Source organism: Cherax quadricarinatus, chromosome 11 (assembly GCF_038502225.1).
Source record: "Cherax quadricarinatus isolate ZL_2023a chromosome 11, ASM3850222v1, whole genome shotgun sequence".
NCBI classification, from domain to species: Eukaryota; Metazoa; Arthropoda; class Malacostraca; order Decapoda; family Parastacidae; genus Cherax; species Cherax quadricarinatus.
Window position 1 is genome coordinate 55271393 of NC_091302.1, and position 14692 is coordinate 55286084.

Here is a 14692-nt window from a genome sequence, read left to right on the forward strand (position 1 = left end):
GAGGCAGGGATGCAGTGAATTAGTGAGGGAGAGAGTGAGCAGAGAGGCAGTGAGGGACTCAACTACCAGCTAGGCCTGGGGCTTTCTTACTTGGAACCCAGACAACCCACTTCTCATACCTCCCCACTCAGCAGGGCTGAGGCTACCCTCCCTAGCTCACTACCCACCACTATCCCTGACCAACCAATGGCCCCTGTCTTGCCAACTAATCATGTGATGACAAAATGTAAATAACAAATCTACAGTTCTTGATAAATCTTTACCATAAAAAATGTGAGCTCTTAACACATATATAAACATTCAAAAGCATGAGTGCATTTGGTAAACAACTGAGAAATAAAGTAATATACAGTAGGACCCCACTTATACAGCATGTTAGGTTCCAGGCTACCACTGAAAGTAGAATGCCATTTTTTCCACTTATAAATGCATATAAATGCCAGATAACAAGTTTATATTACATATATTAATTTAGCAGTAGAACTAGGCATTAAAAACAATAAAAAGTAAAATACACACACAGTACACTCATTACTTACCTTAAAATATTTGTAGTTTTAATGTAGGGTGAGAGGTGAATAAACGAGGTAAAATGAATAAACGAGAGAGAGAGAGAGAGAACGAGTAAATGAGAGAAGAGAGACGTTGAGTATGTAAGCAAGCAGACGAATGCGTCTGGTTTTGGGTCATACACCTTCATCTACATGTTACATCTCATATTTGTTAATTTATTCTACTGTGGGGTGTATTTATCATATTTGTTATGTAGCACGTTTATTATATAATTTTGAAAAAAATATCATAGATGAATTAATGAAAATGTTTATATTAACATAACCTACGACATTTAATGTACTGAGTGATTATTATTCCATATTATTATCATCATTATTAATATGGTGTCCTCAAGACTAATAAGACACTCTTAGTGATTTTAATGTGTACCTGCACGCCAGCACAGTGTGTAAGTTTATTTAGGTACAGGTACACATAAGTATAATTATCAGAGTATACTATATAAAACATGAAATAACTTTAAAATACTTGAAATTTTAGAAAGTTTCCAGACATAATGGAGAGACAATATGCTCACTGAGAATGGAAACAAACCGGGTGGGGTGTGGTGGCCATATAAGAAAGTCAGGTGGGGGAGCCATATAGCGAGTTTTGGTCATAATTTGAAATTCTGTATTAGCAGAATGCCTTAAGGCAAAACAATATAAAGCGGAGTCTCAGAATGAGTCTTTATCTTTTACATGCTATAATGGGATTCCTATGTGCGATATTCACCATCAGTCAGGATTGCATGTATTGCAAAATATAATAATAATGTTTATCTCTTTATGCCATACAGATGTGTATTTTAAATGAATTAATAAAATGGAAGGCACAAAAGAAAGCCACTAATTATGCAATCCATTTCAGGCAACTAATAACAAGATACCAAATATTTTGTGTAAATGTAAAAATATCACTAAGATGATGTTGATCACATGATAAATTAGCTGCAAGCCTTATATCTAGTAATGTCTCTGGAAAAATGAAGAACAATAGGGAATATGGTTATAAAATACTCTTTAGCATAAACAAGGTAGAATTGAATCAAGAATAGGAAGGTGTGGTTGGAAATTTCACACATAGGGTGCAGGACTGACTGAAAATAATGTACTTCAACATATGAGTGGTAAAGAAGAGGAATGAACTTAACAGTGACTGTAGAAGCAGACTTTATATACAGGTTCAAAAGTAGATATGATAAAGCTTTGATGTGTCATTTGGTATAAAGTTAAAGAGGTAGGACTAAGAGCTAGAGCCCACCTTCCCTATCTCTTACAATTCAAATAAGTAATTACAGTAGTAAACCCTCAATTTAATGTATGTACTTCAGAAATATGGGACAAAGTTCACTGCATCAGTTTGAATCTTGTCTCATCATCATCCTTTAAATCAAGTTTACCTAGGGCAGTTTGCTAAGCTATGTACTGACAAACTCTCTGAAATGAAATGCTGTACCCAACTTTACATCCATATAACATTCAGTTAATGTAAAAATTAAACAAATAATACTTTTAATGTTTATCTATTGAGATATAGTTCATTTCAGGCTTTTGTAAGTTGACTGCATGCTTATCATATCAGTATCTGTCATGATATACAGGAGATGCATGGGAAAGTAGCTACAGTATTAATAATACAGTAATTACTGATATTGTATTCAAGACTTAGCTCTGTTGTTGCTGTGTTTTAATATGCATGGTATGTCTTGTCTTGTTTGCTAGCAGACCGGGATGACACCAATATTCTTGTTAGTCTGTAATGCTGCTCAGAAATACTATGACAGACATGAGTTTGTTTCATGAATTACATGCCTTCTCTTTTTAATACTATCAACTGAAAAGTTGTTTGTTAAAACAGTAGATAAAACATGGTTAAAATAACATATACAGCTCTTGCTTCAAATTGTACTCTTGCCACCACAGAAAAATGTGTATAAATTTCAGACAACTATGTATTGCTATGTATTGTACTGTAATATTGAATATCTGTTAATATATCCATGCTAGAAACTCATGTTCTGCCATGTATTCCATTAACCACCATAATTACTGCATGTGAGCCATTTTCCTCATGTCACAAGTGTTTAAAATACAGATAATCCTCACTTAATGACACAGGTGCATTCCAAAACACCTGTTGTACACCTTTACTGTATTTGCTTCCTATAAACTTAATACTTAAGTGGAGATATATAGAACAAATTAATATACTGTGAAGATTCATAAAATACACAAAAGCATTACACATATGCCATTGTGGTGTATACAGAGAATAAGCACATTTGGTTAAAAACTAGAAAACAAGTAAAAAGAAAAATATAAGAGGAACACTCAGTAACATTAGTTGATTTCTTGGCATGATGAGATGAAATGTGATCTTTCTCGTAGCCATCATAATGCGGACATTTTTATAAAGTATTTTGATGAGTTTTTATGGATTTTCAATGTAAAAGCCATTAGAGTAATACATAAGGAAATAGAACTATGTAAATTTTTAGCATTGATTATAGCTCAGAATCAGAATCAGCTATATTGTATTATTTTAAGAAATGTTAAATGGATTTACTATACCCCATAAGTTTCTTTGATAAAGATTTCTATGTGGGTAACGCGAACTGTTACTCAGCTCACTTTTATACAGAGGTCCCGACACTATGCGAGCCTTGTGCTTACAGCATCAGATAAACTGAAATTTTCAGCACTTAATGACCTTTTGGAATTTGTGTTGGTTAAGGTAAAACTAAATATAATGTTAAAGCAAGGCTAAAACTGGCATGTATGAGCCACAGGGCATCTTGATGCTTCAAAATAATGACCAGGAGAGTTTTTATCACCTAGCATATGAGCCTTGCCACTGTTCATTTGGTCTTCACAGGCCAACATCGGCTAACCTGGTGAGAGCCAGATGCTGTGATATTTTTTGTACTGTATCAGAACCAAGGGCATCATACAGTGAATGTATTCCCTATTGTTTCAACTAATAGTGCAAATATGAGTCTCTTACATCAGAATGTTGTTAAGTGGGTATTAACAGTATTTTAATTATGTCATTTTTCTCATTCGATTATTTTGCATTCTTCTCTTAAAATAATACACTAGAGGATTCTGCATTCTTCTTTCAGAACGATCGCCAATAGGATTCTTATTCACTTGCACAGAGGAACATGGTGATAACTCATCCTTGAATGTGGTTCTAGTGACACTCTCTTTGCTTGTACGAAGCCTTTATATTTACATTTACAGTTATGGTAAACCAACTTTCTCTACTTATGGTCTTGGCCGACACCTGCCTTCAAGTAATCAGCATTATTTGCCACTACCACGTCCACCTGGGGCACGACCCCTACCTCAGCTTCCATGGCAGGGCTCTCATGTTCCAAGGTAGGACTTGGTCATAGAACAGTATTGATATACACTGTTTTTGTTTATCACTGCATATGGGATGCATGAGGACTACTATTTTGGTCAGAATCTATCATTTCTGAAGAGTAAGTTAATTAGAATCTGTTACTCTGTCAGGAAAGTACAGGTATTTATTATTTCCACTTACTTGGCCAGTGTCAAATTAAAATAACAGCTATAGAGAATAAATAGAATGTAATAATCACCACTTGCATGATACAAACTAATAACAAATTTCCTTCCACAGCAGTTTTGACAGATTCAGCAATCCCTACATGTACAGCTTTGGCCGACCCTTGTCTTTGCACGGGTAATCTAGATGAATTAACTGGTATAAATGTTGGGAGTTTGCTTGAATTATGTGCAGTATTGTTGGTGTATTTGTGGTTTGGTACTTGAATATATTAGAGGCAGCTCAGTATTAATTAAGCTTAAATCACACTGAACTATCATATTATATTTTCTGATAAAATAAATTAAAATAAAATAATTTATTTAGAGTTATTGTTGAGCTCATTAAATTATAGATAGGATGTACATTTCTTCAGTTTACTACTTGTTTCTCATGTTACATGAACTTTGTATTAGGGTCATGGGATTAAGCTTGTGTATCTATGTACTATGTTGTCTTGAACAAATACAATCTCAACATTGATCTTTTATTACAGCATATTACAGGTCAGCTATCACTAATCTGGCAATCAGTTATCCTGTTTCATCAGTAATCCGGCACTAATTTCAGCTAGCATAATTTCAAATTTCATCATTATACTGACTCAGATCGTTATACTGACTCAAATTTCATTATTATACTGACTCAAAAATTGTGCAGATGGTTGTAAATCCACAGCAGTAAGCCAGTGGAGGAGAAAGCAGTGATGAAGAGGAAGATGTAGCAGAAAGAGTATTGATAGGTTAATTAGGTGTATTCTAACCTAACACTCTGTAATCCGGCAAACTCATTAATCTGGCACACTACAGGTCTCAATGATGCTGGATTAGTGATGGCCGACCTGTAGTAGAAGCTTCCCATTATCTCATTTATTATTTCAATTATAAGTATACTAATTTTAGGTGTTGCTCTTTAAGGCTTGTTCACTTTTGTATATATGCGACACTATACATGTATTTTACATTTTTTTAATACACCAACCATCTCCCACCAAGGCAGGGTGCCCTGAAAAAGAAGAAACACTTACATACATACATACATACATGCACATATGATGATACTGTGCTTATGGAAGATTCTAAAGAAAAATTGCAAAGGTTAGTGGATGAGTTTGGGAGTGTGTGTAAAGGTAGAAAGTTGAAAGTGAACATAGAAAAGAGTAAGGTGATGAGGGTATCAAATGATTTAGATAAAGAAAAATTGGATATCAAATTGGGGAGGAGGAGTATGGAAGAAGTGAATGTTTTCAGATATTTGGGAGTTGACGTGTCGGCGGATGGATTTATGAAGGATGAGGTTAATCATAGAATTGATGAGGGAAAAAAGGCGAGCGGATTGCTTAGCTTGCACAAATTAACTTGGGAAGATTGCCTTCTGCATGGTTTACTGCAACTTTACTTTCTATCAAGAAATATAACTTAGTAATTTAGTGAGAGTTTTCATAGGCCTTCTTGTAGGCAAAAGACTCATGTCTTTTACCTAAAACTTGTTGGCATCTCCACAGCACTTCCACCATAGGCCTTCTTGCAGGAATCCTTTATACATATTTTTTTTTGCATTTTACTCTACAGAACTCTTATTGGTGGTAAGTAAGACACATAGGCAATATTTAGGCATCTTTATTCCAAAACGTTTCACCTACACAGTAGGCTTCTTCAGTCGAGTACAGAAAGTAGGCATAAGTAGCAGAGATATGAAAACGATGTAATCATTCCATCACCCTTGAAGATGTTTCATACTATGAAACAGAATTCTTCTCCAGGCTGAGGGACTGACAACCTCAAATTCTACAACTTCAAGGGTGGTGGACTGATTATATCATCTTCATATTTCTGCTGCTCCTGTCTACTTTCTGTACTCAACTGAAGAAGCCTACTGTGTAGGCAAAACGTTTCAGAATAAGAATGCATAAATTGCCTTCGTGTCTTACCAACTTGTCGGTATTGTATACCATATTGATATTCAAAACTCTTATTACTGACTTTCTGTTACATAGGTAAATCCTTTGATATTTCTTCCTTAACTTGATATCTATATATGAAGAGAGTCAGATTTTCTACCAGTATTAATTTTATTTCTGTATTTACTGAGCTAGTGGTATAGTAAACCATTAATGTGTAGGCACCAGGTCTGGCTGGATATACTACAAAGTACAGTGGACCCTCGACTAACGATATTAATTGATACCCGAGAACGAATATCGTTAGTCGAGTTTTTTAGCGTTAGCCGAGGCAAAATGTTAGCGTTAAAAGTATTGTTAGCCGGATTTAACGTTAGTCAATGCCATCGTTAGTCGAGGGTCCACTGTACTAACAATGATGTACAAATAGAAACTATGTGTCACAGTAGGCTTTACTTATAAAGATAGTATCTGAAATGGTTTTCTTTGTGTTTACAGTTTCTTAACATTAAGATTTGAGCAGATTGCTTTGGCTTTCTCTTTGATGCTTAATTGTATATACCTCTGTAAGATAAGCCATGAGGGGTGGAAATCTTTAGCTCAAGCACTTTCACACTTCTCAGTGCATCATCAAGAGCTGTGCAATATTGCAAGGGCAAGAACAGGAGAAATAAGGTAAGTTTTCTTGGAGTATGGTAGCATGGTGGCACCAGCCTCTGACTGAGCAAGGGGCAGAATGCCAACCACACACTGGTCCCCCTCACACCCCACCCCATATGGGGTCGGGTGGAGTAGGCCCCAGTTTGCAGATAGCATGAGGTGAAATAACTAGAAGATAGTTACTAGCCAGCCCTAAGCTTCTAACTGCTGGGAACAGGTCATGCCATGTAAGAAGTTACATTACAATAGTGGATCATTTACGTACAGAATGCAGCTTATGTGAACAACTTCTAACTAATGAAACAGAGAGAATAAATCCCTTATTTTGTCAACCAGTGTCACAGAACATTCCAGAATGTTCAGGAAATACTCTGCGTCTATTAATATGCTTGTGTGAATTAACATATTCAGGCTTTTCTTTCTTATAACAACTGGGCAATGCCTGATTTTTAACACCATTACCATCATTATTATCCACTATCATCTGCTAGTATCATTATTATTATCATTATCATGAATCTAGGGTCAAAAGGAGTGTTTTCCTTAGTGTTCCTGAGAGCTTTGTGTATCTGTAGTCCTGAGTATTTAGATGATAAAATCAACAAGATATTTAACATAACCACAAAACTGAGATACCCCAAGGATTTTGTTGAGAAGGTCCGCTTGTCAACTAGGAGCATTTTCTACAGGACAACCTAAGGAAATGCCCAACAGGAAAAATGTATTTGTCTTGCCATACAATGAAAATTTGGTCTGCCTGTATGAGGCACTAAAAGAACTCAATATAAATCTGACTTTCAAAAACACTAGGACAGTGAAACAGAGATTGATTAAAAAAAACCTCCTAATAATTTGAGTGGTGTCTACAAGGTCCCATGTACTCTTTGCCCATTCTCAAACATTGGTCAGACAGGTAAATCTCTGGAAACTAGATTATATTATCCTAATACCAGCACTCAATCAGGACAGGCCAGCTGTCAAATGCGATCTTGAACCACGTCAGCTCTTGCAATCACCCACTGGGGCGGGCTGCTACCCAGATAATTGTACCCAACAGTTCCATCATAGAAAAAAACATGATTGAGTCCTCCCTCTTGAAACATGAGAGGAATGCCGTATATAACTCAAATTATGGGCTGTACAAGCTCGATAGTTATTTAGTCGAGTCCATTGTGCACAGCCTTAAACAACAATGTTATACAAAGGCACAGGACTGCTCCTTATGCCAGGGGGTTTCGTGATGTTTCGGTTATGTTCAACCAGAGTCTGCAAACTGAACATCATGGTACGTATAACATTCTCAGCTACAACATCAGTAGTAAGGAAATAGGTATGGGGGTTTATTTAGGTATGGGTGCATATGTGCGATAATCCTAGGATAGCCCAAAAGAAATGCAGAGTGACCTTTTGAGGTCCTAACCCTTCTAAGTAGAGTGGTACAAGGTACACATAGGTGATTGCAACTAGTTTAGTGGTTTTCTGAATTAGGTTATTAGTAATATTATAATGACAATAATAATGATATTACCAGATGATAGTGGATAATAATGATGGTAATGGTGTTAAAAATCAGGCTTTGCTCAGGTGTTGTAAGAAAGAAAAGCCTGAATATGTTAATTCACACAAGCATATTAATTGACACTGAGAGTATTTCCTGAACATTCTGGAATGTTCTGTGACACCGGTTGACAAAATAAGGGATTTATTCCCTCTGTTTCATTAGTTAGAGGTTGTTCACATTAGCTGCATTCTGTATGTAAATGATCCACTATTGTAATGTAACCTCTTATGTCACATGACCTGTCCCCAGCGGTTAGAAGCTTAGGGCTGGCTAGTAACTATCTTCTAGTTATTTCACCTCATGCTATCTGCAAACTGAGGCCTACTCCACCCGACCCCATATGGAGTAGGGTGTGAGAGGGACCGGTGTGTGGTTGGTATTCTGCTACCCTCGCTCAGTCAGAGGCTGGTGCCACCGTGCTACCATACTGCGAGAAAACTTATCTTACTTCTCCTGTTGCTACCCTTGTAACACTGCACAGCTCCTGATGATGCACTGAGAAGTATGAAAGTACTTGAGCTAATGATTAACACCCCTTCTTGTATTGTTAAGATCGCCTGTGTGTGTGTGTGTATACTCTCCTAATTGTGGTTGCAGGGGTCGAGACTCAGCTCCTGGCCCCCTCTTCATTGATTGCTGCTAGGTCCTCTCTCTGCTCCCTGAGCTTTGTCGTACCTAGTCTTAAAGCTGTGTATGGTTCCTGCCTCCCCTACATCACCTAGCTCCCTTGCAGTGCTCTCCTGTCTTTATATTTGACTGGCTCCTCCTCCTTAGTTCGCCGCCGCCGCTGCTGCTGCTGATAATAATAATAATAACAACAATAATAATAATAATAATAATAATAATAATAATAATAATAATAATAATACTAATACTACTACTACTAATACTAATACTACTAATACTACTACTACTAATACTACTACTACTAATACTACTACTAATACTACTACTAATACTACCACTACCACCACCACTACCACCACCACTACCACCACTACCACCACCACCACCACCACAACTACCACTACCACCACCACTACCACTACCTCTTCCTGCCTATATATAGCCGTCCTGCTCCACTTCTGGTTAGTGTGACTTTTTAAGTGGTCCAAGTCGGACCGAAACGTCGTCGTAAGCTCCTCTCTTCTATTTGCGGGTTATTTGTGTATCGTTCCAGTCACGGTATTGTGCCTTTTTTTGTTATTTATCTCCATCACTTGTTAGACTATTCCACTTCCTGACAACTCTGACTGAAGAAATACTTCTTAACATCCCTTTGACTCATCTGAGTCTTCAGCTTCCAACTGTGACCCCTTGTTTCTGTGTCCCCTCTCTGGAACATCCTGTCTCTGTGAACCTTATCTATTCCATGCAGTATTTTGTATGTCGTTATCATGTCTCCCCTGACCCTCCTGTCCTCCAGCGTCGTCAGGCCGATTTCCCTCAACCTTTCTCTGTAGGACATTTCTCTGAGTTCCAGAACTAACCTTGTTGCAAACCTTTGCACTTTCTCTAGTTTCTTGATGTGCTTGACCAGGTGTGGGTTCCAAACTGGTGCTGCATACTCCAGTATGGGCCTGACATACACAGCATACAGTGTCTTGAACGATTCCTTACTAAGGTATCGGAACGCTATTCTCAGGTTTGCCAGGCGCCCATGTGCTGCAGCAGTTATCTGGTTGTGTGCATGTGTGTGTGTACATGCATGCATGCTCCAGTTCCCTAAATTAAGCCTGAATATCTTTCATCCCCTCCCCCCACAGGTGCTGTATAATCTCTATGGGTTTAGTGCTCCCCATGATTATAATATAATAACACACATTAGAGAGCAACATCTCAGCTATCTTTTTTGCAGCGCTGTATAGCCCTTGTGGTTTAGCGCTTCTTTTTTATTATAATAATAATAATCTGCTATTTTTTATACAACCTCTACTCACTTAACGGTGGAGTTCCGTTCCTAAGACCTCGTTGGTAAATGAATTCGTCGCTAAGTGAGGAGCATACTGTAATGGTAGTGGGTTTGTGGAAACCATCTTTGGTATTGTTTTAACGTCACAGTTGCACCATTTATAACATTTCTGGTATATTTTTAAATGTTTATACAGTAGTGTACTGTATATTGTAATAAACACAATAGAGGAAATCAGCTCTAATATACATTATTTAGGTATGCATACTGGTCAGAGAACCCGTCGTAAGTCCGAGTCGTTGATAAATGAGTACAGTGGACCCCCGGTTAACGATATTTTTTCACTCCAGAAGTATGTTCAGGTGCCAGTACTGACCGAATTTGTTCCCATAAGGAATATTGTGAAGTAGATTAGTCCATTTCAGAACCCCAAACATACACGTACAAACGCACTTACATAAATACACTTACATAATTGGTCGCATTCGGAGGTGATCGTTATGCGGGGGTCCACTGTATGTTGCTAAGCAAGGAGAGGCTGTACTTATTATATTAATCAATGTTCATAATGCACAATTAATTTTAGTGAATCACTTTGATTGCCCAGGGGCCCACCCATATAAAAATAGAAATCCCCTCGATTTGGATGAAACATATTTCTTTTCTATTACTCTGTTGTCTCTTTAAAAAGTTTCTATTTTTCCCTTCATTATTCTTACTTTTCTACTTACATTGCCTTGTTAAGGCAATATAAACACCTTAATTGCATTTCACACTATACTCAAGTGATAAATATTACACACATTAGCCAAAACAGGATTCAGGACCTCTGTAAATGTATGAGGATCATTCTCAGTTGGGCTGTCAACTTATAAAGCCTCTGAAAGAATAAGATGCCAAAGGTGTACATACATAAAAAAGGCTGATAATTTATAGGACATGCCATACAAGGGCAAACTTTTGTGTCAAGTAATGCTTTACTCTGGATGAGCAAAATGTTGTCATTTGTAAAAGCTGTTTTTATGTAAGCATTTCTCTTTGTTTTGCTGGAAACCCATACCCTGCTTCCAGATAATAAGCTATCATATACAACTTAAATTTGTGTTAAAAAATTGGTATGGGTTTAGTAATGCTATATATTTTTTTTTTTTTCAACAAGTTGGCCGTCTCCCACCAAGGCAGGGTGACCCAAAAAAGAAAGAAAATCCCCAAAAAGAAAATACTTTCATCATCATTCAACACTTTCACCACACTCACACATTATCACTGCTTTTGCAGAGGTGCTCAGAATACAACAGTTTAGAAGCATATATGTATAAAGATACACAACATATCCCTCCAAACTGCCAATATCCCAAACCCCTCCTTTAAAGTGCAGGCATTGTACTTCCCATTTCCAGGACTCAAGTCCGACTATATGAAAATAACCGGTTTCCCTGAATCCCTTCACTAAATATTACCCTGCTCACACTCCAACAGATTGTCAGGTCCCAAGTATCATTCGTCTCCATTCACTCCTATCTAACACGCTCATGCACACTTGCTGGAAGTCCAAGCCCCTTGCCCACAAAACCTCCTTTACCCCCTCTTTCCAACCCTTTCGAGGGCGACCCCTACCCCTCCTTCCTTCCCCTATAGATTTGTATGCTTTCCATGTCATTCTACTTTGATCCATTCTCTCTAAATGACCAAACCACCTCAACAACCCCTCTTCTGCCCTCTGACTAATGCTTTTATTAACTCCACACCTTCTCCTAATTTCCACACTCCGAATTTTCTGCATAATATTTACACCACACATTGCCCTTAGACAGGACATCTCCACTGCCTCCAACCGTCTCCTCGTTGCTGCATTTACCACCCAAGCTTCACATCCATATATATAATGCTATATACCTACAATATTTATTCCCATTTACAATTGCAAATGAAAAATTTTAAGTCATAGTGTAATTGTAAAAAACAAACAGGACATCAGTACAGGGAATGTACTTTTTTGTTATAATTTGATGCATACTTTCAATGTAATTTTTTTCCCACCAGTACAACATCAAGCTTCAAAAACGAGTCTCTTCATGGATCCAATCCACAGTTAGCAGCAAGCAGTGTTACCACTGATTCAACTTTAGAGATGAAGAAAGAGTTAGACTTGGCTAGGGATACTCAAGACCCACACCTTACTGCAACTTTACCAAGAGATCAAGCAGCACCTTTCCACTATGTTTCTGCAGATGTTCTATCAGGTAGACAGTCAAAAACTCCTTCAGAAGTTTCTGAAGATTACTTTTCTCAAGGTCGATCACAAAGTCAACCATTAGAAACAGCAATGTAAACATTACAAAACCTATGTCTTTGTTTATAATTAATATTCTGTAATTCTTTTAATGATTGTCCTTAGTAAGGCAAGTTTACTACAGTGCAAGGACCAGCTGGGATTTTATAACAAGCATGTGGTTATATATAATAAGAAGTCATTTCTCAACTGTTCTTCCTCAGATTTCGGATTTCCTTATCTGGCATCCACAAGTTCAGGTGCTTTGTTTTATTCCATAATGCCCATTATCTATGACTTGTTGGTGTAATGGCCTTATCTATGAGCCTGGTTTCCAGAACTTAATTTTTGAAAAGTATTTTGGCAGTACGTATTCCTTTAGAGGACCTGTTTACCATGACTGATACAAAATATTGCAAAATTCTCAAATACCACGTTTAGGCATAGGGGCTTGGAATGACTTCCCCTTTACTCAGGAAATATTGGTTCTCTATCTGCAGATTCACTAGCCATGAAAAATTCATCATGAATTCTGAGGGAGTACGATATTTCACTTTACAGTGTTGGCAAGTGAAATACAGTCCAATTGCTAGGTAATATGGTTTTGCACATAATTAATAAAGCAGTTTTTCAACCAGACTGTATACTGCATGAGCATTGTTTTATCAGGTGCAGGAAATGAGAAATGAATTGCCTTTATAATTTGTAATTTAGGTAAATTTATTTCACATGTTAAGAAAACTAAGAGGAATCTTTAAATGATGAAAATGTTGATGCATGAAACTGAAATTCATTTTACAAGCACAGTGTTCTACCTGTACATTAGCTTATAAAACCTGAGTTTTGGTACATGTAAAGTAGAAACTAAATGATTTTCATCGACTACTTACTGAACAGGCAAATGAATTTTTTTTTATTATATACATTTCTTAATGTCACTATGAAAGTCATTCCAGTTGGTAAAATTCTTCATTTTATCAAGTGACTTTCATAGTGATATTAAGCAAATATCTATACAAAAAATTAATTACACAAGAATAGTTTATTCATCTGCATTACTAATCCATAACTAAGTTATACAATAACATGAAACAGTAATGACCAGCTGATAAGATAGAGGAATAATGTACAGTATTTTTAAAGCAGTTTGTGCCCACAGGCACTGCCCTCAGTAAAACCTTAGCTAAAGTGTGTCAGTGGGAACCATAACTTTTGAAAATATATCTTTCATTCATAATTTTTTTATTAGAACTAACTCTCTTATGTCATTTTTAATTAACAACTGAAGAATTATTCTGAAAAAAAAAATCATAAAAAATTTAATAAATTGTGTATTGAAAACAATAAAAAACTAATACATGGTAGTATTAGAAATAGGCACTGTGATAATGCTACAACCAGATGCATAGCTGAATATTTAAAGCTTCATATAACCCATGAACAAATTGGGATTTAGTATTTTAGATTAAATGTTCTTTATGGAAAACATAAGTTAATTTAAGCTGTAAAGAAATTTCACAGAAAAGCTTCCATGAAGCCATCGTTACTAAACTGTATTATTCGCATACACTAAGATTTATAATCTCTTGCACTCTCACCATATTGTACAAAGATTAGGACGATAGTTTGTTTTCTGTACATAGCAAAGATTAAGACAATAGTTTGTTTTCTGTATATAGCAAAGTGTCATAGTATTTTGTTTTTATACTTATTACCCAAGAAAATACAGTGGACCCCCGACTTGCGATATTAATTCATTCCAGAAGTCTGTTCGGGTGCCGTTACTGAACGAATTTGTTCCCATAAGGAATATTGTGAATTAGATTAGTCCATTTCAGACCCCCAAAAATACATGTACAAAAACACTTACAAAAATACACTTACATAATTGTTCTAGTTGGGAGCTGATTGTAAGGCGGGGGGTCCACTGTACTGTTAAGCATTTTTACATCCCATAGACATTATTTCATATTAAAACTGTGAACTGATGTGATGTACTGTACTATTTTTGTGACTATGATTTTTGTTATTTATATTATAATATGATGTCCTGTAGATACTTAATGAGACAGGCAATGTTAAATCTTCGAGGTTGTATGAAAAAAAATTTGATTCCTTTATATATACAGTGGTACCTCGAGTTACAAACTTAATTCGTTCCAGAAGGCTGTTAGAGTGCCAGTACCGAATGAAATTGTTCCTGTAAGGAATAAAGTAGATTAGATTATACGTTTTAGACCCCCAAAAATACACTTA

General features: G+C 36.5%; 1 protein-coding gene across 8 annotated transcripts in view; it reads left to right on the plus strand.

Annotated features, from left to right (window-relative positions):
• The window catches only part of bark (protein bark beetle), a 227548-nt gene that overhangs the window by 212748 nt on the left and 108 nt on the right, over positions 1-14692 (plus strand). For 4 of the 8 annotated variants that reach the window (XM_070084174.1, XM_070084172.1, XM_070084177.1 and 1 more), the window contains 3 exons: positions 3801-3938; positions 4207-4269; positions 12208-14692. The exon at positions 12208-14692 is cut by the window's right edge and continues 108 nt beyond it. In XM_070084174.1, coding sequence (XP_069940275.1) covers positions 3801-3938; positions 4207-4269; positions 12208-12496 — 490 coding nt within the window. In that variant the 3' untranslated portion in view covers positions 12497-14692. The remainder of the gene's footprint in view (positions 1-3800; positions 3939-4206; positions 4270-12207) is intronic. The other 4 variants (XM_070084178.1, XM_070084179.1, XM_070084173.1 and 1 more) reach the window with 3 other exon arrangements.